Genomic DNA, 27,755 nt, shown 5'->3' with positions numbered 1-27,755 from the left:
TTGCACACAATAAAGTTTAGCAATGACGTATCATACAATTGTTTGACCAAACAAATAATAAATTTGACATAACACAGAGATTTAGTGTCCGGAAATAAAGGCACCTGCACATAACATAGAGAAGAAATGACAGGAGGTAAAGGCAAAGCAAAAAACACATTAAATATTTACACTATAAGACAGTTCCGGCGTTCCATAGAATGCCACTCGTTGTATGAGCTGATATATGTTTTTTGTTAATCCGAAATACAAGTTTGATAAACTATTTTTCTAACAGAATTTAATATCAAAATGACTTTGTGTTAACATTGATATGTGCTTATCCTATTATTTCAGAACTATCTCCAGGATATCTACAAAAGAAAAGTATAACATTAAACTAAAATATATGATTGATTGATTGTTAGTTGCGAATATTTATTGGAGAGAACGAATTAGTTTTAAATACAGGTATGTCCTGTAAAGAGTGTCTGGGATGAAGTTCTTGGAAATATGAAATAAATCTTGGAAATATGGTACATTGGATTGGGTAATTATTTTGCCTAGCAACAGGCCACCTACAAACCACTATATGAGTTGTTTCAATGATTATGAACTTGCAAATAGCATGGCAATCTCTTTACATGAGGAATCATATTTTACTCCGACATTCTGAGAAAGGCTGCCTATTTTACACGTACTTTACCAAGGGTTGTACTGCCGGTCGGTAGAAGATCTAAGCGACCAAATTTCTATACTTAAGTAACTCTAGGATCCCAACATATATGAAGTAAAGGTATAAAAGTAAGCTACAGGTTCCATCTTTTCCAAGATTTGTTTTATATTTTGTACTTTCTGTATTGCATAAGCTCCAGTTCGTCAACTAGTGATGAAAGTTTCGCAGTCAACAACAATTGTTGAATAAATATGATATATAACAAGTAACATGTTTGCACTATATCCTATAATCGGATCTAGTTTTTAAAAGCAACCAAATACTTCAAATTGATTATAAGATGTATTTGGCATATTTTTTTGTAATTTTGGGTCCTAAATGCTCTTTGTACTTGTTTGGCTTAATGTGGGTTTTTTTATATGACCGTCACTGATGAGTCTTATGCAGACAAAACGAGCGCCTGACATATCAAACTATAATCCTGGTACCTTTAATAGCTATGTATCCTAAATTCGTCGTTTTTTATTCTAAAAAAACATGTAAATAACTTCATTATTTGTACCCCAAAATGAAAATAACGTCACGTCACTGGTTTTATTTCCATTGTTTATAACACTTTTAACCAATCAGGATGTTTTGGTGTACACTTTTGAAAATATTACTCAGGATGCATTAGATTCTGAACGACGAATTGAACCTAGTATATCATACCACTAATCAAAGTTTACTTATATGCTTAGTTGATCAATTATATACGGACTTCATAAAATCTTAAATATATTGCATCATACTTATCCCTCTTGCTGCCGGAGGGACACATATGTCCACACCGACTGTGCCGGAGGGGCACATATGTCCATGTTTTAATTAATGCAAGTTTCTCCTCATTGCTGTATCTTTTTCACATAAAAAAACTAAATATTTAAGGATGTTCGCTTGTCATTTTTTTGAATTTTTGTCAAAATTCGGAATCCTCTTGTTTTATCCATTTAAATGCCTTATAATTTTTTGCCCATTGAACCCCATTTTTCTTTTTATAAATCTTTTTTACATGTATATGAAGCCATCATAGAATTTTAATTATTTTTTAAATAGTTTTTGAGAAATTAAACTTGTCAATGATAAAACTATGAAAAGTCAAGAGAGAACATTTTCCCGCCAACATTTCAATGGCTAATATCTTGAAAACAAGCATATTGACCTACATATTTTTTTTGCTCTTTTAATTCCTTTATTAATCACCTAGCGAACTCCCTTAACATTTTTCTTCAATGGGTCCCAAATGTTACAGTAATGTTTGCTTCACGTCATATATCGAATGACGTCATTGATGGACATCTAACGTTACAGACGTCGAGCCGTCGTATTTTCTGGCAATCGAAATACAACCTTGAAAAACAACTGGCAGCAAGAGGGTTATTAAAATACTTTAAAACATTCCCTATTCATATGAACTCAAATCGTGAGGTGGTCGACTTATCTTATCAATCATAGTTTATATGAATATAGGAAAAATCAACAAACAAGAATGAAATATGGCTATCAGTGAATGACTATATATATAATACTGACTCTTTTTCACAAATAAATCTGTTCGTATAAGTACATCTGACATCATTCCATTTCAGACCTTCTCCAGTATACATGTGTAAGCAGTTCTCTCCGCGAACCCCATTCGGTTCTCCAGGGAACCAGTTTGTATATGTTACGACCTCATCTGTCGATGCCCAGATCCAAGTCCCTTCAATTATATCATCTCGTGCACCCAACCAATAGCTTTGTCCTAGAATAATAATAAGATCAGATAATTGTTATATAAAGATGCATTATTTTACCTTATTTTTTGTATAATATATAAGATGTAGAAAAACTGTCCTGTGGATTCTTAATAAAACTGCTGTTCATGTTGGGCATAATTTGATTGTTAAAGAAGATGAGAACAATACAATTTGCCAAAAAAACAAACTAACGTATTTTTCATTTTGAGGTACTTTTGGGGGAAATAGAGGTAGTTTCTTGGATAAAATTGACATGTCTATGTTTTGATAAAGACATACGATTGATTCCTGATAATTAGTTTGTTGCCAGTTTGAAAATAGTTCAAAACCCTAAGTTGAATTCTAACTCAAACCGTTTTGGTTTTGGTACACTGGTTTATATGGTTTGCCCATTGCCTATTGTAGACATGCTTGATCTCAAATCAAACGTTAAGAGTTCAAACAGTTTGAAACCCCAGCTTTATTTTAAAATCAGTTTGTTCTAACAAATATCAGTTTTTCATTTCATTACTTGTCTTTTTTTAATAAGCCAAAATCTAATGAAGTTGTTGATTTTTCATGTTTATACGATTGCGTGACAGACAGAGGGTAACAGGAATAACAATGTCGGCTCATATCCAGTACCAGGCGAATACCCAGTGGATATTAAACAAAAGAAATGGAACTCTTTGTTAATGAAAATAAACAAAATTGCTATATTTGAGCTGTTTACACCTGTTTCTATGGGAGTTAAAAGTTTTATAAAGGTGGATAATTCAGGAATGTATTTCTTTCATTTACGTTTTTTTTTAACTCAAATAACAGTATGGAGCTTCTACATACATTTTGTATTTGTAATTTTTTAAATTATAGACAAATTTTCATAAAACCGTCGATTGTGGTAAGTGCAAATACAAGTGGATTTTTTGTGTGCATAAGCATCAATTCGATCGAAAATAAATCAACAGATAGATAATAGATTGATTAATCTGTTTAAAGCATTCATTTGCATCTCTGCCGTCGGTGACAGTTTTTGTGGGGAAATACCAAAAATGGGCAATAATTTCATCGAAAACAGAAAGTCGAGTGCACATTTGTATATTTGGGCGTGTTTGATGTAACTATTCTGTCTTGAAAACATATAAAGCAAATATAATTGATTCATTTCATCTGGCTCCAGAATCTATCGATTTTGACGAGATTGATTGGTAGCGCGTCATTACCACAATCATTGGCTTCCATAATTTAGATAGCGTAATGGGGACGTGATAATTTTGACTAAGTAAAATCCTGACTGGTACGCTATTAAAATTCCTGTTTGTGCAGTCGCATGTCCGTTGTCACCTACCACAAAAATATCAGGCAGTATGTCTGTAAATCGTTTCATATCTATAAGAGTATTTAAGTTGAGAAAGGAAATGGGAAAAGTGTCAAAACGACAACAACCCGACCATAGAGCAGACAACAGCCGAAGGCCTCCAAAGGGTCTTCAATGTAGCGAGAAACTCCCGCACCCGGAAGCGTCCTTCAGCTGGCCCCTTAAAAATACGTATACTAGTTCAGTGATAATGGACGTCATACTAAACTCCGAATTATACACAAGAAACTAAAATTAAAAATCATACAAGACTAATAAAGGCCAGAGGCTCCTGACTTGGGAGAGGCGCAAAATTGCGGCGGGGTTAAACATGTTCATGAGATCTCAACCCTCCCCCTATACCTCTAGCCAATGTAGAAAATTTAACGCATAACAATACGAACATTAAAAGTCCGAGTCCGATGTCAGAAGATGTAACAAAAGAAAATAAACAAAATGACAATATTACATAAATAACAACAGACTACTAGCAGTTAACTGACATGCCAGCTGCAGACCTCAATTAAAAGATTATGTCTTCATCATATGAATATCAGGCACAATCCCTCCCGTTAGGGGTTTAGTATCGTACTATCATAAAAGATATGAGAAGAACATAACCCGTGCCATGCCAACAACTGTTTGTTTTAAATAAATGTGTTTTGTTTCGATGCAAAGACCCTATAAGTGAATCAATATTAAAACCAAAATATGCAATCTTTAATGATCTGACAACAGTATCGTAACTATATCCCTTCTTATAAAAAGTCTGTTTAAAGGTTTTGTAAGTTTTGTAAGTTTTTGAGGTGAATACTGACATTTTTGTGCTTGTTAAAGAATATTACCATAAAAGATTGGATGTGAAATACCTGAACGTATAAGATGTCTGCATGTTGAGTTATATTTACGAATTATTTATTTGCAGGACTCAACCGCAAATGCCATATTCATTTATGAACTGTTTCAATATGGATTTTAATCCACATAAAAGGTGTCTAAAAATTGTGGCATCAAAGTTAATGGTAAATGTGTAATTCTTCGATTAGTTATTCTGTAAGTATGGTTTCGTCATATAAAAAGGAAGATGTTCTGTGAATACCAATAAGATAACTTAGCATTCCAGGCAATTTGATTCCAAATTATGAAGAATGCTGTAACTTGTGCTGTAGTTTCTATTATACAATCCTATAGTACACTTATAGTAGTATATATAATAAAAAAAATATATACATTTGTGGCCTTCGGCTGTTATCTGTTCTTTGTTAGAGTTGTTGTCCTTTTGCCATTCCCCATTTCCATTCTCAATGTCATGCATATTCAAATGGTTACTATACAATTGACATACCTGGTCCTACAGATATTGACATATTTATCAGATAGTCAGACTGTGCTTTGCTTTGGACTTCAGCCAGACGAGCATTATGTGCACGACAACTGCTCTGTGAAGTAAGAGACTATACTGTGATTAATTATAAAAAATTTAATACATTTCATTCGCAGTGAAAGTCAGTTAATTGTAAAGCCAATTTATGTACATATTAAGTTTCATTCTTTAATTTCGGGTAAGAATTAGCTTCTCTTATTTGATAACAAGGGGCCACATGATATGCTTTATTCTAGTAAAAAATCCCATCAGTCTACAGAAATAAACGGACCAGAAAACGGTCGTTTAAGGAAGCTGGCTTGTCATGCTTTGGATTTTTTGTCAGATTTTCGGAATCCTCTGGTTTTATCTATTTGAATGCTTTGAAAAAAATTGCCCGGTGACCCCCATTTTTCTTTTTGTAAATCTTTTACATGTATAATGATAAGCCATCTGTTAAAGTCTTATAAAATTTTAATTATGTTTTAACAATTTTTTAGAACTTTCACTTGTCAATGATAAAGCTATGAAAAGTCAAGAGAGAATAGTTTCCCGCCAAAATTGCAATGGCTAATATCTCGAAAACAAGCACGGTGACCTATATATTTTTTTACTCTTTGGATTCCTTTATTTATCCCCTATCAATATAAACTAGTATTTTGAAAAGTTAATTATTTTGAAACTGAGAAGCGAACTCCCGTAAGTTTCTCTGTTTAGAGTGATGTCAATTTTATATTGAAGTTGTTAAATTGTTTACTATATGTTTTCGTTAATAATTAAATTATCGACAAGTTTTTTTTTTTATTCATATACAGACAAATTGCACTTAAATGAACGGCAGTGACTTATAGTTATCACTGTGACTGATCTTCACTCTTTCTGATAGAAATCGTACAACAACTCGAGTTTGCTTTGAACAATTTGAATTTATGAGAATTTTTAAATACATAGTTCCTCAATAGAATAAACATAATAGTTATGGAAAAACTGGTCATTATTATGATACATGGACTGCCTGTAGGACAATGGGGTGTTACTAAACGGCGGAAACGGAAAACGGAATGGAAATGGAAACGGAAAAAAATATTCATAGTGGTCGGAATTTCAGGAGGAAAATGGAAAGAACTACGAAATTCAATAACGAGTGAAATAACGAATTCACACAATTATGTTGACAATAGGATAGGAGATAGAAATGAAGAAAAAAATAGCACACCGTTTGAGAAATACATAACAGCTAAATAAAAAGGAGAGAACAGTGGCATTGCCCTTGACAGTGATCATGACCTCGCCTACGCCTCTGTCATTATCGCTGTTTAAGTCACTACCACTGTCCTATGGGCAGTCTTTATATCACGATAATGACCAGTTTTTTATTGTCTATTATACGAATGCAATCTTTGAACAGAGATTTAAATACAAAATGGAGATGTGATATGATTGTAAATGAGACAACTGGCCACATAGTGATTTCGTAGTGCCTTTCTTTTAGACAATAAATTGCAAATTGCACCTGCTCTTTCAAATAATAATAATAAGATTATTACAATGTAGGACAAATTATATCGAAACTATATAAAAGTTTATCATCTGTAATTCAAAACAATTCACACATTTTATTAAGGGGGTCTTTAAATCGTTATGACAGCTTAGGACATACTAACTTTTGACAACTTGACAAAATCACTTCTTTTCCTAAATCTTCGTCTGAAGTCATGTCCCTGCTTAATGTTTATGAATAAAACATAAGAGAAATAAATTTAGAGGTAAATGGAAAAAACGCAAGTTATGGACAATGAAGTATATCTGTAAGACAACGGACAATCAAAGGACCAACTATCAAAGAAAAGACATGAATGTTTGCATCATATCTAATTTAGTTCACTTTTTTTCCTTCTTTTTTAAAAGAATTTTTAAAATGATTACAAGAATTAACCTTATTAATGTGACAGTAAAAAATACCACATCAATCATCTATCCCCAACTCCAACGGTTAGAAGGGCGTTCAAACAAAGACTAGCAGTAACGAAAAACTTAGGATCCAGTACATTTAAGGGGGAAGTACCACTTTGAATTCATGAGATTTAGCTCGTTTAATTTTATAATAATGTTATTTTGAATGACTTAATATTTTGTTTGACCTCTTGAGAAAACTATAAAAATTTGCAAAACAATTCATAGGATTTTTCTTTTTTTAATTATAGGAGTTTAATTTGACTAACATTGATTTCTTTACTAATAGTACAATTTAAGATTAAAACGTTAAGCTGTTTTTAAAAGAGTTCAACTCAAGTTGTTCTGTACCCATTAAAGTTAACAAAAATATCTACCTCAGCATCTAACCAATTAAAAGCTTCAGTACTAAAGAAAAAACAAGAGGATCCATAATGATGCCAGCCTAATGGGCATTCGGTGTTGACTATATCTAAAAATAAAAAGAGAGAAAACAAATTGTGTGCAAGTAACATTGAGTTTTCTGTTTTGATATACAAATATTAAAAGTAAAGACAACACTTAAACTTGTAATTTTAGGCATTATGTTTATGTGAGTTAGAGAAGGTGTTAAATCAATTTTTGATGTAAACATTTTTTTATTATGAATAATACGAGTTAGTATATTTTATGAACACATTCACAATAAGGATTCAGAAACATACACAAAGTGCTTATATTAATCTGTCTCCTAAATCAACTTTTCGACTGAAGTTTTCAAGAAACTGTTTATAAGTTCTTTTCGTATGATTGTAGATTTTGCCTCTTTTGCAAAGGTTTGACAACATGAAAACTGAGGGAAACGTTAAAAGTCCAAAGTCCAAAAATACACTGTAAAAACAGCGTTTAGATTTGAAACGGATTTACAACATGTTTAGGTCTAAACGTGTTTAGGAAAGCGTTTAGGATCTAAACAGATATTTATCTAAACACATAAAACCCTAAACGTGTTTAGAATTTAAACGTGTTGCAGGGTTATTATCAGTGAATGTTATCATTAAGCTAAACATTCAATGGCATCTAAACACTTCTGAAACACTTTCCTAAACACCTAAACACTTTATAATATTTCAGTACTGGTTCCACCTTTTTACCCGATGTTCCTACATATTCCAGCATATTCTGTGAAACTATGATATCGTGGCTGTCTTTAAATTAAAATCATTTTCAAACTTCAGTCCCAACCCAGTATGCGGAGCTTCTTTATTTATAAGAACAAATCATATCATCTTCCCCAACTGAGTTTCCCTTTTTTGTGTTGTAAGATTATTAAATTACTTTCAATTATTTTTTTTTATAAGTTAAGCAATTAGTTGTTTATATCAGGGACATATAAAATAATCTTTTATAGTATTTATAAGGAAGATGTGAGTGAATATTTTCTCTAATTTCCGGAGTCGTTGTCCGAATATGATCTTATACTAATTAACGAACAGAGTTATCTATCGTGGTAATTTGATACGGACGCCTTCGGACCCGCCAAAGACAAACAACATTTAAAACAATGGATCCCATCTATCAAGTATATATATCTATTGACGATGCAACAGATACAGAACTTCATATTAGAATATTGACGGAATCAAAAGCCATCTTAACAGTTATTACAGCAGCGGAAGGTAAGCAGATCCAGATTTCGTAAAAAGGGGGAGGGGCACAAACCATAATTTAACAGTAATAAAAGGAATATGTGCGTTAAACTGTTAACCTATGCTATTTCAAGTTCACTATTGTGGTACGAATCATATAATATACACACATAATCAGTCTCAGGGACCAAGCATAAAATAAGAATGAGCTAGTTCGGAAATTTAAAATGAGATTGAATAGTCTAAACTGTCACTGTACATAATGTCATAAAATCATAGTTTCAAGTATTTTAACTTTGCAGGGAATAAGATGATCTGATCCCAATGGTCCATAGAACAACATCCTTCACACAAACACTGAAATTATAGTTTCACTTCATTTGTCAAAGAGAAACAAAGAATACCAAACATCCAAAAGGACATTCAAACTCATTACTTGAAAATAAACTGACCACGTCATAGCTAAAAAGTTGAAAATAAATTGACTACGCCATGACTAAAAAGTTGAAAATAAAGTGACATTCAAACTCCTATGTCAAAAATAAACTGTCAAGTTGTTCTTTTTCATATAAACCTATAATAATTATTTGTATGTATGCATTTATAGGACTGTGACACTGTACATGTAGTGGGAATGAAAAGAGCTAGAATAAATCCATATCATAGATCAAATTGAAGAACAGATCAGAAAGAAAGCAACGAAGAAAGAAAAGGATGACTTAATTTCAAGAGCAGATGTAAGTAAAAATATATAAGTATATTATTAAGTTGCCAATAGAACGTACTATACTATATGATTGAAAAAATGGAGGTTAAATCATCCTCTAATATTTATCCTGTTGAATAGGTAAAAAACAGGCAATTTAAAAAAATATATATTCATAATATTAGGATAAAATAGGATAAACAGGCTGTAGTTCTTAGAAATCAAGGATTTTGTTTTATAATATAAAAAAAACTTGCATGCTTGTTTGCTCTATATATTGTTCCCTTTGATTTGTTTGTCTTTTGATGTGTACATTTGTAGAAGGTGTAAAGTATTGTCTTTTTAACTACAATTTGTATTTTTCTTTTGGAAGAATCTTTTTTCAAGAAGCTTGTTTAATGTATTTTAATAAACATGATCTTAGAATAAGTGACTGTTGCATACAAATGTACATGAAGGTTTCATTTTTTCATTTCAGGATACAAAAGTTCACCTGACAACCAAAAGGAACTGCACACCTAGAGCCTTTATCATTCAAAAGAAGATTGTTCCGCAATGAAAAATTCCTGTATGATAGGAGATGGACTGAACTGACAATTTCTGTTTTGTTGAGGATAAAAATCATCAAATTTTATAATTTTATTTTTTGTTTACATTTAGTGAGACTTAAAAATAAATTATTGAAATAATTTGAATAGATTGTATGTTATGTTTAAGACTAGATCAGAAAAAACAAAAACAAAAGAACCAGACTCCAAGTTGTATAAAAAGGTGGAAGGTCCGTCCATAAAACGTAAAAAAAAATCAAAGGCTTGACTACATAAACAATCAAAAGGAACGAAAAAAAAAAGTATTATTCCAGACTTGGTACAGGCTTTTCCTTACAAAAAAAATGGAGGGTTAAACTTTGTCTAATTGTTTACAGACTTTTCAAAACTTGGTCTTATTGTTTACAGACTTTTCTTAACTTGATCCTATTGTTTACAAACTTTTCTTTGGTCTCCAGGAAGAATAAAATGTGTAAACCTATTATTGTTAATATTATTATTATCATTACTGAAGTTTTCCAGCTTTAATATACTATATAGACAAGTCAAATAATTTTATTATGGTAAAAATCATTGCAAGAACATTAAGCAGAAATGTACACGTGCATTGTATATTCTACAATACCGTGTGGACTATTCAACCTGTAGTGCTGTACCACAAGTAGTTCCTGTGAAATCATAGTACTAGTAGGCTAACCGTTGGAAGGTCTAAACACCATAAATTTCTAAACATATAACATCTAAACACTTGTTGAAATCTAAACACTTGTTAAAATCTAAACATGTTTAGATGCTAAACGCGTTTCAAAACGTACACAGAAAAAGTGTTTAGATAAGTGTTTAGGATCTAAACACTGTTTTTACAGTGTAGGTCTGCAATTGGTTATTTGTTTGTTGTCGCTGTCATTGCCTTTCTTTATGCAGGATTTGATTACTTATTTTATCATTATTTAAAACAAAACTGGAATATTGCATGATACAAAAAAAAAAAAAAACAAAAAAAAAAAATCACAAAAAAAAAAAAACGAACTCTGAGGAAAATTCGAAACGGAAATCTCTTAATCAAATTGAAAAATCAAGAGCTAAAACACATCAAACGAATGGGTAATAACTGTCATATTCCTGACTTGGTACAGGCATTGTCTTATGTAGACAAAGGTGGATTAAACCTGGTTGTATAGCTAGCTAAACCTCTGACTTGTATGACAGTCGCATCAAACTCCATTATATTGACAACGATATGTGAACAAAACAAACAGACATAATAGGTTAAATGTCAAAACTAGGGTTTCAGCAGTCAACATTGTGTTATAATCTTAATCACAATAATATAAACAAACAAATATGTAACAAACAAGTTCATAAAGGCATATAGACAAAGCACATTAGCAATTTGAAACATGAAGGACAAGAACACAAAATAATCGTACAATAACATAATGACGGGATGTATAAGTACAGAGCCACGTCATATCAACACATGTATGAATGAAACACAAAAAAGGCAAGTTTAAGTAAGAATCCTTACCTGAATACGTCAGAAATAGAACTACGGAAGACAAAAACAATGTTAACATGTCTCGTATTGTAGATCAAATTTCTTATCTTTAAATTATGAGTCATAGAACATGTATGTGCAATATTCTACAAAGGAATACTAAATAGATAAGCCAATTGATTATGTCGCGAATTATAAGTGTAGACATTGCATCGAACAAGAGATTATTTCGAATTGCTAAAAGCGACTTCAAGAACGATGGTGCATATGAATAATTAACAAAAAGTGCCTTGATTTTTTTTTAAGGTGAATAGGTTTTAAAACTATAGTCATTAATAAGAGCAATAGTATAGCACTTGAATTATAAACTATAGAGCAAATTAAACAAGTGTATAAACCAGGAAATGAACTGAAACAAAACATGGTTTTTTTTGCATGAAGTAGAGATTTGTTTTGTATGAACGAATAATTCACAAATTCCATTATTTCATTATAAGGAAATGGAGGTGCGATAAAAATAAATTAAATATTTGATCCTTAAATTTAGTGCAAAGAAAAAGTATGAGAATGTTATTTTTTTTAACCCTCTCCCGTAAATTCGAAAATATTTTTTCATTATAAATGTTCCAAACAGACCTTAGATACTAAATTTATTAGATATTTAACTTTAAATCGTCATTATCTCAAACGGTTTAAACTCATCTTTATATTGCATTTTAGATACAAAACTCTTGCACTTACTGCTAAACTGACTGAATATATTTTGAGTAAAATCACGGTGGGTATGGTTGTCCTGCGAGAGAACGTTCTGTGCTGGTGATTTGGTCCTGTCAGGTGCTGGTGGGTCCTGATTCTGTGCTGGTGGGTTTGTTTACATTGTATCAGAACGGCAATAAAACGACAGTTTTGTTGCTTAATTTTTCTCTGATGCATCATAAGTACCATGCAAAGTATATTACAACAATATTATATTGCAAAAGTTCGTTAAACGGAATTGTCCTGACGCTGTGCTGGTGATAAGAAAAACGGTCCTGGTTCTGTGCTCCTATGTCCTGGTTCTGTGCCTTTATATTTTTGTTAAAAGTGACATATATTCAAGATCATTGATGCTGTACTGTTATTGACTATTAACTGGTGTCTGCTTTCTTGAAATTGACATTGTTGTGAATCTGTTTACTGTTATTATGAGAGAAAAATACCCCTATTTTTTTATTTTTTTTTTAAAATTAACTGTAATCTTATTTATTGGCCTGTTAATGGAACCCTTCTTGCCCCCTTTTAAGATAAGAAAATATGTTTACGATTTTCGGGATTACGATCATTTTGCAAGATCACCAAAATACGTTGTAATTTATACAATACTTATATAAAGTAGATGATGTGGTATGTTTGTTGTCAATGGACTTTCCATAAGAAACCAAAGGAAGTATGTGTTAACAACCATACGTCATCGTACGACCTTCAACAATAACCCATAAAATAAAAATGTAAAAGGTTTTGCATAAAAATGGAGAGCAAAAATATAGAACAAAAGACTTTCTGAGCGTTTGAATCATATGTCTTTAGCAGCTAAAAACACATTTGTTTGTGAACAATTTAGGGATGACTATAAGAATGACAATAGTATTGCGGGTTTGTTTGTTGGGTTTTTTTAGGGGATGGGGGATAAGTTAGAGCGAGGTTACAGTGAAAGTTTTAAGCTTGGAATAGTTTCCCGTAAGATTTAAAAGTTGTATTTTAAAAGAAAAATGTATCTTATAGCTATTAAGAACCACTTGCTGTATCTGTAAGATTTTTTCATCATAATTTTTTTGTCTGAACGGTTATCAGGTATTTTTTTTCGAAAGTTCGATAGAACACTAAAAAAAATCACTATTCAATGAAAGGGCAGACTAGAATATGTCAATTTCAAAAATTAAAATACCTCGTAGCTTCATACTACCAATTGAGTATAAAACAAGTATATAAGTTTAAAAAAGAAATTCTTAGATTAAACACCTACATTTAACTTTAAAAGGTCATAACAGTTTAAAACAATACAAATCTACACACACACAATACTGGCTTAATTTCAACTGGTTATCAACCCGAATCGCTATAAGATCATATATAAGCTCACCTGTGTCGAGGGGTCGTGTGAGGTTCATGTATTGTCTTGGCGTCCGCAATTACAAAAAGATATAATCAGAAATTACTTGACCAAATGTTACCAAATGATTTTTCCAGAGTGAATCTAGGAAAAACAATATTAATTAACAAACATGACCACTGTCTGTTAAAATGTATTCGAGTTTTTAGTTACAGCCGATTCCATTGAGTATGTAGGCAGGGGTTATATCTTTGGTTAGCTTGCTTGTTAGCTAAACCGTGAAGTCATTGTTAGGTAAGGTATACTACCCTCCTTTCGAAGTAGCCTGGTCCTACAGACAGAAAGATGTGTCATTTGTCGGACTAGTCTACTCTTAAAGTAGGGTAGTTTACATAACCTAACAATGTCTTTTCTGTTCTGCAAGCAAGATAACCAAGGATATTCCCTTTGTCTACACACTCATTGAAATCGGCTTTAATATTGAAAAAGTTCAACCAATTAGGGCAAAACTTACCGAGTAAAAAAAAATCAAAAGGCCAATGTCTATCTACCTTGCACATTTCAGAAAATTCAGATCAGATAACGAAACTGGGTCCAGCAACATTTATAAGCAATTTAAAATTTTGACCCTCACAGTTTCCATTCACCACAAATATTCTCGTTACAACGAATCATTTTAAATACAAAAATACCAGTTGCAGCCTTTTGTTTATCCATTAATATATGTACAGGGATAAAGCTATGAAAGGCAACAGGGTCACCAGAGTGAGGAGTCCATGTCATCTGAAATAAATGCTAGTAAGCATAGATCTAGAAAGCGACAGATAATCATGACATTTAAAAAACTCTCTTCTTTTCGACTTTTTTCAAACAAATTGACACATAAAATGAATTATATAGTATTGTGGAATTTTTAACTTCTGTTAAATTCATTGGTTACACCTTTAAACTCAATCAAAGTTTTTTTTTTTTTGCTAGCTTTTATAGAAGAGCTGTACTATATAATACAAAGAAGCATTTAAGTCTTTCGCCAAAAAATAGTATCAATTTCTTTTTGTCCTATGTAAACTTCCGTACCATTTCCTTCCATTCATGATCAATAAATTGAACTGTAAAATATTTCTTGGTACCTTCTTAATTCCTTTATAAGTCTTATGTAAACATAATAATGACAATAACTGCTGTGAGCACAAGATTCACTGCACACTTTTAAAGTTCTGCTTCATCAAACATTAAAATGTGAATTTAAGGTTTGAGACTTTTTTAATCGACACGATTGAGATTTTTGTATATGAGAACACGGTTTATCTATTAGTTGAAAATGCGGCTTTGAACTAGCTTTCAGTACCTGCGAGCATTCGTTGTTCAATAATGTGTGTCTTTGTGTTATTATTTTATGTGATAAATTGTTGTGTTGGTACACCACTGTAACAATGAAGGAGGAAATGAGGAGGGTTGATTGGGTGGAAGTGGGGAGGGGTATGCTGAGCGCTAACAAACATGTCTATGCGGCATGGGCTTTGATCATTGTTGAAGCATCAATGTAAGGGGCATTTAATATCTTAATAAAACTATTCTTATTTTAGATACTATATCTTGTTATCTGATATTGGACGAAAGATGTTGCCCTTTTATGTAATTATGTAATACAAGTTACGATCATTTGAAAACACATATTAAACAGCCAAATGCACAAGAGCTAAAATAGGAGTCATAGATCCTATTGACAACAATTATCTGCCCAATTTTATTGATTTTTTAACATTTGTTTCAAATGTGACCAACTTCTTATCCAAAATCACCAGCACCGTATCAGGACCCACCAGCACAATGACAGGACCCACCAGCACAGTATCAGGACATGAATAAATTGAGAAAATGCTAAATTTTAATAAATTGCAATATTTTTTCACAAAATAGTTTTGTCGTGTGGATTGCGGTATAGAAAGCGGACTCTATGAGCATTTTTGTTTTATTTTTTCAGTTCTTGATTTTCTGAAAATGAGCATTTTTGTGTTACGCTTACTGAAACAGTTTAGAGGGTCAACTTTTTAATGGTTTACATATGAACCAATAAGAAACAAAATAGAAAAATCTCAACTGTTTTCTTCAATTTTTTATGAGTGAAAACGTCAAAAATCATCATTTTCGTCTTTGTTTACATTTTTTAATTGATCACCAGCACCCGTCAGGACCGAATCACCAGCACAGAACGTTCTCTCGCAGGACAACCATACCCACCGTGAAAATGACAATATTAGGTCAAGTAAGGTAATTTTGAAATGAGCGTCTTTATCATAGCGATATTACATTATGACCTTTCTATATAAAAGTGTGAAGAATTAATTTATAGCAGTCTTTCCCTAAATTTAGTAATACAATTAATTTGTACTTTTTACTTAGTATTAGTGAGAACTTTTACTACTTTTGCAATTTGAGGAACCAAATAATGGTTGATTTCATGCATCCTCTAAACTTTTCGTTTCTCGTTTTTAGCTCACCTGGCCCAAAAGGCCAAGTGAGCTTTTCTCATCACTTTGCGTCCGGCATCCGTCGTCGTCCGTCATCGTCGTTAACTTTTACAAAAATCTTCTTCTCTGAAACTACTTGGCCAAATTAAACTAAACTTGGCCACAATCATCATTGGGGTTTCTAGTTCAAAAAATGTGTCCGGTGACCTGGCCAACCAACCAAGATGGCCGCCATGGCTAAACATAGAACATAGGGGTAAAATGCAGTTTTTGGCTTATAACTAAAAAACCAAAGCATTTAGAGCAAATCTGACATGCGTAAAATTGTTTATCAGGTTAAGATCTATCTGCCCTGAAATTTTCAGATGAATAAGACAACCCGTTGTTGGGTTGCTGCCCCTGAATTGGTAATTTTAAGGAAATTTTGCTGTTTTTGGTTATTATCTTGAATATTATTATGGATAGAGATAAACTGTAAACAGCAATAATGTTCAGCAAAGTAAGATTTACGAATAAGTCAACATGACCGAAATGGTCAGTGGACCCCTTTGGGAGTTATTGCCCTTTATAGTCAATGTTTAACCATTTTTCGTAAATTTTAGTAATCTTTTACAAAAATCTTCTCCTCTGAAACTACTAAGCCAAATTAATCCAAACTTGGCCACAATCATCTTTGGGGTATTTAATTTAAAAAACATGTCCGGTGACCCTGTTATGATATTGTAATTATTGTATTTATATATGTTGGCCTAATTTGTGTTTTATGGCCTGATAGTGGTTTACAGAATAATCTTAGAACTGTGCAGTTTAGAAATCACTGGAAAAATTACAGAATGATTGGAACTTTCCAGAATGATCCTAATAAAAGATGCGTTATATAAACTTCTACATTTTACTAGAAACTTCCATTGTAACTTTCTAGGATGTTCCAGTATAGATTGTTCTAGAATTTTCCTTGACAATTATAAATATGCAGACACTAAAGTTAAACGCTCACTCTTGGACTTAGACTTAGACATCGATAAACATTAGCATTCACAGCATTTGGATTGACACTTTAATTCTACAAACAACATCATACTGGATTTTGACCTTAGTAGTGAACGTAATATTCAGATTGGATTCCGAGAAGATTTCCGGATACAGATAAAGATAAAAGATTGGACTCATATTTTGACAGTTAAGTTAACAGTAATATTTGTGTAATACTTCTTGTAAACATTTGTATAATAAATCTTGTTAAATTTTATACTTGATTTGTGTCTTTTGTTGGCTACAATTTAAAGGCGATTTCTGGCCGTAACAACCCGGCCATCCAACCGAGATGGCTGCCACGGCTAAAATAGAACATAGGGGTAAAATGCAGTTTTTGGCTTATAACTCAAAAACCGAAGCATTTAGAGCAAATCTGACCGATTTCAATTGTTTATCAGGTCAACATCTATCTGCCCTGACATTTTCAGATGGATCGGACAACCCATTGTTAGGTTACTGTCCTGAATTGGAAATTTTGCCGTTTTTTGTTATTATCTTGAATATTATTATTATAGATAGAGATAAACTGTAAAAAGCAATAATGTTCAGCAAAATAAGATCTACAAATAAGTCAACCTGACCAAAATAGTCAATTGACCCCTTAAGGAGTTATTGCCCTTTATAGTTAATTTTTAACATGTTTCATAATTTTTTGTAAATGTTTAAAAAGTATTTTCCACTGTAAATACTGGGCCAAGTTCAATAAAGATAGAGATAATTGTAGCAACAAGAATGTTCAGTAAAGTAAGATCTACAAACACATCACCATCACCAAAACACAATTATGTCATGAATTTATCTGTGTCCATTATTTAATATGCACATAGACCAAGGTGAGCGACACAGGCTCTTGTTTTCAATGGAAGTGTTGCAATGCTTTTTTCCAGGTGCATAGATAAAACTGTTTTCCCGTTTGAATGGTTTCACACTTCGAGTCATTTTTGGGTCCCTTCATAGCTTATTGTTCGGTGTGAGCCAAGACTCAGTGTTGAATACCGTACTTTGACCTTTATTGAATTACTTTTACAAATTGTAACTTGGATGGATAGTTGTGTCATTTGGTGTCTGGTAGAGTGTTGTCTCATTGGCAATCATACCACATCTTCATATTTCAATATATGTAAATAAACACATATGTAAATAAACACGGTATGACGTAATATCAACTTCATAATCATAATTGTAAATACTGTTTAGTTAATTTATATTCCTCGAGTATATATATATATTTATAATATGATTAAATGTGAGGTCGTAATCAAAAACTTCATTTATGTGACTTCATCCTTTCGTGTGTCGGAAGTTTTTTTTCTTGTTTTACCTTCATTATAAAAACCAAAACTTTAAAAGCCAAGATGAGTTTCGAAACAAGCCTGTAGTAAAAAAAAGTACTATTTATACTATAATTTACTACGATAAATGTCCTTTAAATAGTTTTCTACAACCTTAATGTCCTTAATTGTACTAAACATGTAGCAGCTACACATATGATTTTTTAAAAAAGTTTGTTTCAGAATTACAATCATTTCACTTGTTACCAGTTAAAAAATATTTCAATTTATTTGATTTGCTGAACACTTATGTACACATATTTAGCGTAGTTATTTGACATGATTGGAGTTTTCTACACTATCCGTTACGTTGCTATTTGACATGGAAGTACAGCCGCTGATAGTAGAGTAGAAGGGATCGGGCTTTTAGCATATTTACTTTTGTCCTTCAGTGCGTTCAACCAATGACCCAGATTATTTGATATATCTATTCTTCTATCTGTGTGTTTGTCTGTCTGTTTAGAGCTTAACTGATTCGATCCAATTAGAGAAGAGGTGGGGTTTACATCAATAAGACAATTCCTTAACATATCTGAGAGTCAATGAACTAAAATTCAAGATTCAAATTGCTACTTACCTTTTGCTTGTAGTTGTAATGTTTGGTTGGTTTAGTTCCTTGCTTATAAATGTCTGCTCAAACAATGTACTTAAGATTAAGATCTGCATTAATTATGATACTTAATTGGATGTTAAATATAATGCAGAGTATATTCAATGTATACAAGTTTTAGTCTCACGCATTTTTCGATTGCAGATATCAATCTTAATTACAATACTCGAGAAAAAAAAACACATTGATATTAACAAAGCCAGCAACCCAACCAAACTTTTAAACTACAACACTAGGAAAAAAGCTCTAATCATGATAAAAAATGACCTTTTGAAAAGATATATCTTTATAAACAGGGACTTTAACATGTTGATTTTGAACTTTCATTTTTAGATAAAGGGGGCGATTCACAGCTTCTACAATTGGTTTGTAACAGTTTCCACATATAACTCGACAAATGAGAGGTGAATAATCGTAGAATTTTATTCACACATGTTCTTCTTATATGTTTCAAATGTTCTTATAATATGTTCCTTTTGTAGCAGCTGCGTGTAAAAAGTAAATTACAAAAAAAAAATAAACTCCTCTGAAAATTATCAAATAAGAAAGTTAAGAGCTTTTAAAAACACATCAAACGAATGGAAAGCAACTGTCATATTGGGTATTACTGACATGGTACATGCTATTTCTTATGTATAAAATGATGGATTAAACCTGGTTTTATACCTATCTAAACCTCTCGCTTGAATGACAGTCGCATATAATTCCATTTGTATAAACAACAACGTGTGAGCAAATCAGACAGACTAACTAAATACAAATGTCAAAAATTGGGATACAACAGTCAACAATGTACAATCCCGACCTCCATGAATTATTCAAAACATAACTGTATGTTTGCAATACGCAGTTTAATTATTATTTTTTTTTATTAGCTTTCAAAATTTAGCCATAGTGAAATTGGAAAATATGAAAAAGCTTGTGCTATACAATTCATATTGTGTTAGCTTGATACAAACATAAAGATATTGTTACGAGTACTTAGTATATCAATGTTTAAAGGTTAACTTTGCATAGTTATACCAACAGACGCCAAGTTGTTCATTTTGTTTTAATTATTTCTGAATGCAAAAAAAATGCTATGGTATTGTCTATTTTTTTCATGTTCCAACTGTGTTTCTAGAGCAACTCATAACAATCGCAGTGTTAGAAAGCAAAAAAGAAATGAGGACTGGAACATCTTTTTAATGTTTGACAATGTCTGGGTTCCTTTTCACAAAAAATATTTTGACACAAATTGATTATAAGTTATACTGAAATATTCATGACTTTTTTAACGTAATAATTTCTTTCAAATGAGTTGCAGTATCGTACATGTATCTCCTATTCATTGTTTTGTTTTGCTCCGTAAGTAACTTCTTACACCAACAAACTCCAAGTAGTTGTTAACTGATACCTCTTTCTAACCTCGAACGTGTACGATGAGTTCAATAATTTCGTCCTATTGTGATAATAAGGTAAACCGGTATGCACATGTCAAACCTTTTAGACTTTTAACAAAACTCCTTTAGTATGTCCTTTCTGGTCATATAGCTCAAACAGATTGTTTTTATGTTAGTACATGTATATCCCTGGAGTCGGTTTCACACAAAAACTTAATACGAATAAGATTCATCTTAATTGTATTTTCTTATGAAGTTATTTAAAAAATGTGTTTCATACACGGAAATGTAATGTTTTGTTCACCTAGTAGACGATTACTGATAGGGACTTGTTCATTGCGAATATAAGTATATAGATTAAACTTCACGTTTTTCAAACTGTACTTGATGTGACCGACTGAGGGCTACTACCATCAAAGTACAATACTTTCAGCAGTGGCGATATAACTCCTAGCACACAAATGCAATGCGTATTCCCGTCTAAAAACAACAGTTATAACTTCAATTGCTTCATACAAAATGTGTTTCGGTCAACGCTTGGACAACCCAATAAAATTATAAAAAGAAGCATTGAATTATTCGATAAAACTTTCAAAGAACTGAAAACCGTAATGGGTAAAAGAAAGATGATTGATACCAAAGGGACATTCGAATAACATGGCTTAAAAAGAAAAATACCAACAGACAAACAGACAAACAACAGGTAATAGCCTAATTCATCAAACGCAAACGTTCACGAGATCTTATTTAAAGACTTAATTACTTTATAATTTCAAAACCCCAAACGGACATTTTTAGATAGATTTGTTATACTTTAAGTTAGTCATATCAGTAAAGTATATAAAGCATCATCATATCGCGCTCTCCAAAGCACACAGAGTGCAACCAATTGGTTCTCTATTTTATTAACTCATTTGCATTGTAATTAGATGTCATTATCCTATTATTGGAGGCAAACTAGCTGTACTTTCAGGATATCTAAAAAATAAATAAAAAAAAAGAGTTAGCATATCAGGTAATTAGACAATATACGTATAGTGTCTTGAAATATGAAATTTATTTGTATGAGGCTTAGAAACGGGAAAATGCGAGGTTCTACCGAGCATTTTCCCGTTTCGTGCCGAATACAAATAAATTTCATATTTCAAGACACTATACGTATATTGTTTTTATACTGAAAATAAAAAAAATAATAAAAATATGAGACAAATATCATTAAAAAAAGTGTTTGGAATTTCCCCCTTGGAGTACCATTTTGGGGTATTTCCCTATGAGCGTAGTCTAGGCGGTAAGCATTGACAATTTAAGGAATTAGAAAGGGAAAATGAATTTAATTAATAACATTTGATAAACATGGTATATAAATTACCAATTTGAAGACTTAACAGGTTTAAATTCATAAAAGTTTGACCATTGTTACTACACGTTGTCATGGTTGTGACGTGACGTTGGAGGTAGGCGGAGCTTATAGGTGAGTTGAAGTCATTGACGTATCTATAATACTAAAATTACGAGGTCCAATTTGTCAGCCGTCATCGGGTAAAAACGACAAATCAAAGAATTCAACTCTATATATAACTAATATAGGACAATTGTTTAGATTAAAAATTACACCACTCCAGACCCTTTTGTTTTCCACATAATTAATATTGCCAATAATTAACAAGTTCCGGGTCGAATCCGATATCGATACCAATAGTATATTCACCTGTTAGCTATTACCTTATCTATACGTTCCGCATTTGACAGGCGCACCACCAAACGGTGTATTTAGGATTTTGCTATATATACACGGGTTATAATCAAAGGGCTGACACTACTAAATTCAATCATTGTCAAATTGTTCCCTATTGTAGTTTTATTCAGCAATCAGCAAGACTTTCTAAGATAACTAATATAGGACAATGCTGTTGATTAAAAAATACTCCATTCCTGGATAGTCAGGACCTTTTGTTTTCCAAATAATTAATATTACCAATAATTGATAAGTTCCAGGTCGACGGGTTCAAACAGAAAGATTTGAAAGCAGAGAAAACTTTGTATCTTATAATCGACATGACTTTATCAGATGACAATACTAATTACTAAAATAAGGCTTAGGCATAGCTATATACTTTAATTCAGTCACGGACCCGCGATATCACGGGTGTGTACTTGTAAAGCTAACGTTTATACGTATAGCTTTATCTGTATAGTAAAATAGCTGATTGCAGTATAAATGTAAATATGCGAATTTATTACGACATATTTATTGACATTTCTGGAAATCTTGCACCTTTTAAAGTGATCCACACTGGTCTGTTTTAAAAGTTAACTCCGTAATGAATTTGAAAGCATTGTGTATAAGTCAATGAGACAGCAACCTAGAGACAATACTTACACACGACATTAAGAGGTCAACATACAGGATCCATGTCGTGGAAACAACTTGTGACGAATAAAAATCGTAATATTCAAATGTGATTCCTTAAATTGAATAGAGATTAAATGATTACTGTGGATTCATTATTATTCGTTGGTAACTCATTTTCGTGGATTTCGTGGGTACAGGTAAACCAAGAAATTAAATTTTCAACGAATGACAGGTTTTCTATAGGCTTGTATGCATACCGTTGCAAAACCACGAAATTAAATATCCACGACCATACAAGTCTTCCTTTATCCACGAAAATTGGTACTAACGAAAATAAATGAATCCACAGTATTTTTGTTAAAAGGACAAGATGTAGCTAACATTTCGTCATAGATTATGATTTATGGTATTCTATACCTCAACACAATCTGCGCATTAACTTACATTTTTTCACATATGTATCTGCCTAGAGTGGTACACGATTCATCCTGCCATTTCATATTGAAAGAAGCGTGCATGTGTAAACAATCCTGGTTACCCAAGTAATTATTTGGTTGTTCTGGGTACCAGTCTGTATATGTGAAAAACTCATCTGTTGATGACCACATCCATGTTCCTTCAACCACATCGTCTCTGCCACCTAACCAATAATTATGATCTGGAATAAACAAATATTTTTAATGGAAGTGTGGACTCAGACTTTTCAAATGGCGAATTTTCACATAGACTTATGCAGGAATGAATTATTCTTCAGAGTGCCAGCAGGTGTTTTTGCAATCCAAAATCTAAAATAATGTTGTCCTGTTGGTTGGGTGAATGTGTTCTGATTAACATTGAAGCATTTAAACATATATTTTAGAAGGAAGGATTGCTGAATTTATCATTCATAAATTTCTATCTAAAGATTGCCAATAGGACAACCATACTTTCTTTCGACCTTTTTTTATCAGCTGTTGAATAGTTTTAACGAATTGTCGACATGTTTGTTGGAAAAAAAAAAAAAAAAAAAACATACATAAATAAATTCACGTTGAGGTTGCTTTTTTCGCTTTTGGGGATGCCTATCAAAAGTGGTTTCATGTTATTATACTGTTAGTATAATTTATGATACCTCAAACCAAAGGATTGTACCAGAAAAAAATACTCAACAAAATCGCTAATGTGAAAGACCAAAAACCATCGCTAAGACAGTAGTTAAGAGTATTCGTTCTTAGTTTCTTTCTTTCTCTATATTTCATAATCCCTTAACACCAATGGTTTACTGAATTCATCACTGGACTTCTCCATTCTGCCAATTACACAACACGTCCGATCAGAAGAAAAACATTTAATTCAATGCCTCTTGTAGAGAGAGTGCAAGGTTCTCTGCAAGAGACTCATTGCAACAATTTTTGAATGGGTTCGTAGTTGCAAGGCAAAACTGTCGCTATCCAACGAGAACAAATTTTCCGATACCAGTCTTAAGTCCCGCTCTTTATCCGTGTCCACCAAACAATCTTCCTTTATTTTTTTTTTTTGTTAACTTGCATTTCTTCTCTTTCTTTTTTAATTATACATGAACTATTTGCTACTAAACGGTAAGCACGTGAGAACAACCAATCGTTCAGTGTATACTTCATCACAGTTAATTTGATTCGATAACTCTCAAATAAATACGACCTTTAATGAGATGTATGACTTTTTTGGCAATACAAATCTTTTTATTTTACAAATTAACCAATAAGGGTCAATACTCGATTGGGAATATCTACCTTTTCCTAATGTTCTGGCCATCAGCATTAGATAGTCCGACTGTGCTTTATTATCAACTTCAGCAAGTCTCGCATCATGTCCGCGACAGCTGTTCTGCGAAAAAAAAACCATTTCTTATAAAAATGTATATTGCAAATTAATGTAACGATCATTAATGAATTAGAATCGTCTTACAGGACATTAAATAAAACCAGACTGTCGCTTACTCTTCGGGTAAACAATTCATTGAGGTACATCTTATAAAGAGTATTCGAAATATTTTTGAAAGAATTCCGCTGAAGCCGGTGCTAAGGACTCTATTAAACTTGAAGTAGATGCATGTTTGTCTCAGTGTTGAAGGCCTCACTGTTAGTTTGAGATTAAAATCAGCAATACAAGCGCCGTTCGTTTGCTTTTTGTGTGTTTTTGCTGTGTATGTACTGCTGGATAGATATTCTACAGCCTTTGTTTTTCTATTATAATGTCGATTAGGTTTAATTTATTAAGAGACTCCAGGAAATTCGTTAATATGTGTTATTTTTAAGCTGTCGTATTCAAACCAGCAGTAATGTGTTGTTGCTAAGGAGGAGCTAGCTTCCTGTGGTTGCGAGCACAGCCACACTTGACATCACTCGGTTTCCAAATTATGAACGTGTCGTTATTTACTTCCATGTTAAAAAAATAATATTAAAAATACATGAAACAACACTATTCTGTTTACTTCATCAAAAAGTCTCAAAGTCGAATATTTGAAAGCCAACGATGTAAAAGAACAGGACCAATTGAAGAGCTATATCTGTATGTATATAACCTGAAAAAAACCCCACTAAAAATGAAAGTCATGTCCATCTAAGAGGGAGTATAAAAACGTTTAAATGTCTAACTCATTTCTAATTCAATATACGGACATTTTAAGAAAAGTGTTATAAATCAAAGTATTGACTGAATGTATAACATATAATTGATATTGATTGAGTAGAGATAAAAGTTAGTGTAAATGATTGCAAATAGAATAGGACTACTTACTTGCGCATTTAGCCAACTATAATTGTCAGTGCTAAAGAAATAACAGGATATGTCATAATGGTGCCATCCATACGGACATTCAGCATATACATTTCCTAAAATAATGTCTCGTAATTAAACAAATGCGAATCAATTTCAAATAAATATTTCGACTATAATGTACAGTTGCAACATTTTCGTACGCACTTCATACAAAATGTACTTCGTTAACATTAAAACATCGTTAAAAGGGGCTTTAAAACACCAAAAATCAATCAATCAATTGTAACATTAAAAGTTAAACTACTATTGCCAAATAAGTATGCATTGACACTCTTATTTGTTTTTACCTCCTTATTGTTTTTATTATCTTTCAATATTGAGTGAATAATGTTTATTTGTAGTGTTTGCATGTAGATCTAAAATCTTACCCAATAAAATAATTGCTGTGCATAAATAAAAAGCTGTGAATAAATATGCCGACATCGCAGTCCCAATCACCATTTATTCCTCTTATCTATTATGATTATATTATTATAGTTCGGCACTATATTTTTGTAATCTTTAACATTGGTCAACAAGTACGATTGCTATTTATAAGTTTCTATCGAATAGAAGGTTAATTTTGTCTTATCTGAAAAGACGACTTCTTGTAACTTTGAGATGAAATAACGGACAAAAGGAAAATCTAATTTTGTATTTATCAACTTAGTGAAAATCTCCAAAAATTAACTATAATTATTTATAAATTATCATGCACACAATTTTAGAGTGGACCGCTTCAGCGCTTCCGCGCTTCATACAACATTTGATTCTGTCAACACTTGTACACTGCAATTAAGTTACAAAAAGAAACACTCATTTTTTTAAATAGACTTATGCAGACGTTTTAGTTTCAGGATCAAAATGAGAACAACAAATATGTTTGTGTTATCTAAAGTCTATAAAGGACTTTATGCTACGTACTAAAAACAAGTGACCATCACGTTTTGCATGAAGCTTGAAATTAATATAACTACATTTGTCATGCTTTGAATATCTTGTTCATTAAAAGGCTTTTAAGAAAATAGAAACATAATGTCATAAGGACAGACTCGTTATTTACATAAATTAGCTCCACTGACTCTCGCTAGAAGGGAACAAATAACGCGAGATAACGAAGCGCTAAGGAGAAGGGTTCGTCTGTGCTTCAGTCGGTAAATAAAAGGTTATAATGTTGTTATTCGCAGAGAAAAACAAATAAACAAACGTTATCTGTTTGACAACGTCATAAAAAAGTTTGGGATGTCTATCCCAAGAATAATTATGTCCAAAACACCGAACTTTTGAGTAAATGTCCTAAATTTCGACCTCATGTACATGTACAGCACATCAACGTATTTTTTTTTATAACATACTTGTATTTACTATGTAAAACATAGCTTGCATGCAAATTGTCTTTAAAAAATCATCTTGGGATCATAGCTGTATCCTATGCCCTTTATTCTTGTCTCTGAAAATTTTAATTTAAATTGTATAAGATGTTTTTATTCAAAATGAAATATAGTTTACAACAAAACAATTAAATGTATTTTGTAAGCTGTTGGTTTTTTTCTATTTTTTTTTGGGGGGGGGGGGGGTAGTTACCTTAATAATACATATCTAATATATAACACAATTTACGGCTTTAAAAAAAAAATTGACAATGAGTTAAATTCCACCTGAGTTCAAATGAAGTGGATGTAAGCAGTTATAGGCTGATTATTTCCTATGATTGATCAAGAATCTTGCAAACAGATTGGTTAATTTCCTTGAGTAAATAAGATCCTACATACTTCACCCTTGGATAAAATATGGCCAAAATACCCCAAACAAACAAAAAATGTCAAAATAAATCAACCCAATTTTTAATATTGCTTCTTGTAAAAATCGAGAGAAACAAATGCAAAATTACAAAAATAATAAACTTTCGCACCCCCAATTAAAATAGCAACATTTGAATATAAACATCGTACATTTTTTATAGTGGAAGTACTTTATAATTATTTCTTAATTGTATTCTCAGATGTTACATCCCAGCTGCTTTGTTCTAACAGGGGTGATCTGAGCCGGATCACCCCTACCAGATCACCCCAGTTTAAGTTTCTTTGTTATGCATGCTTTCCTTTGTTCTGTAACATTTTGGCGGGAATGTCAAATCCAGTATAAAACTTATAATTAATTATACGGAGAAGACTATCTATCAAAATTCACGCAGAAAAAATCCAGTGTATATGCTGGGATTCGAACTCAAGACCTTTAGCA

The 27,755-nt window shown here is 32.1% G+C and overlaps 2 protein-coding genes and 1 long non-coding RNA gene across 3 annotated transcripts; 1 reads left to right on the top strand and 2 right to left on the bottom strand.

Annotated features, from left to right (window-relative positions):
* Window positions 1–263: 263 nt before the first annotated feature.
* On the bottom strand, window positions 264–11,641 carry LOC143063071 (perlucin-like). Its single transcript, XM_076235002.1, has 5 exons — window positions 11,496–11,641; window positions 7,463–7,557; window positions 5,115–5,208; window positions 2,228–2,438; window positions 264–353 (listed from the first exon to the last, which is right to left on the bottom strand). The coding sequence occupies exons 1-5, from the start codon at window positions 11,542–11,544 to the stop codon at window positions 320–322; spliced, it is 483 nt and encodes a 160-aa protein (XP_076091117.1). The 5' UTR covers window positions 11,545–11,641; the 3' UTR covers window positions 264–319.
* Window positions 8,142–10,114, top strand: LOC143062146 (uncharacterized). The gene is made up of 3 exons (XR_012974575.1): window positions 8,142–8,743; window positions 9,321–9,450; window positions 9,898–10,114. It is a non-coding gene; the product is annotated as an uncharacterized LOC143062146 (long non-coding RNA).
* A 9,631-nt stretch (window positions 11,642–21,272) lies between the features above and the next one.
* On the bottom strand, window positions 21,273–26,028 carry LOC143062145 (perlucin-like). Its single transcript, XM_076233945.1, has 5 exons — window positions 25,904–26,028; window positions 25,494–25,588; window positions 24,488–24,581; window positions 23,181–23,394; window positions 21,273–21,361 (listed from the first exon to the last, which is right to left on the bottom strand). Exons 1-5 carry the CDS (start codon window positions 25,974–25,976, stop codon window positions 21,319–21,321), a joined length of 519 nt encoding a protein of 172 aa, XP_076090060.1. The 5' UTR covers window positions 25,977–26,028; the 3' UTR covers window positions 21,273–21,318.
* Window positions 26,029–27,755: the final 1,727 nt, after the last annotated feature.

This window comes from Mytilus galloprovincialis, chromosome 2 (assembly GCF_965363235.1).
Source record: "Mytilus galloprovincialis chromosome 2, xbMytGall1.hap1.1, whole genome shotgun sequence".
In the NCBI taxonomy this organism is placed as follows: domain Eukaryota; kingdom Metazoa; phylum Mollusca; class Bivalvia; order Mytilida; family Mytilidae; genus Mytilus; species Mytilus galloprovincialis.
Note: the sequence above shows the minus strand (reverse complement) of the source record. Positions and strands in the feature narration are given on the sequence as shown.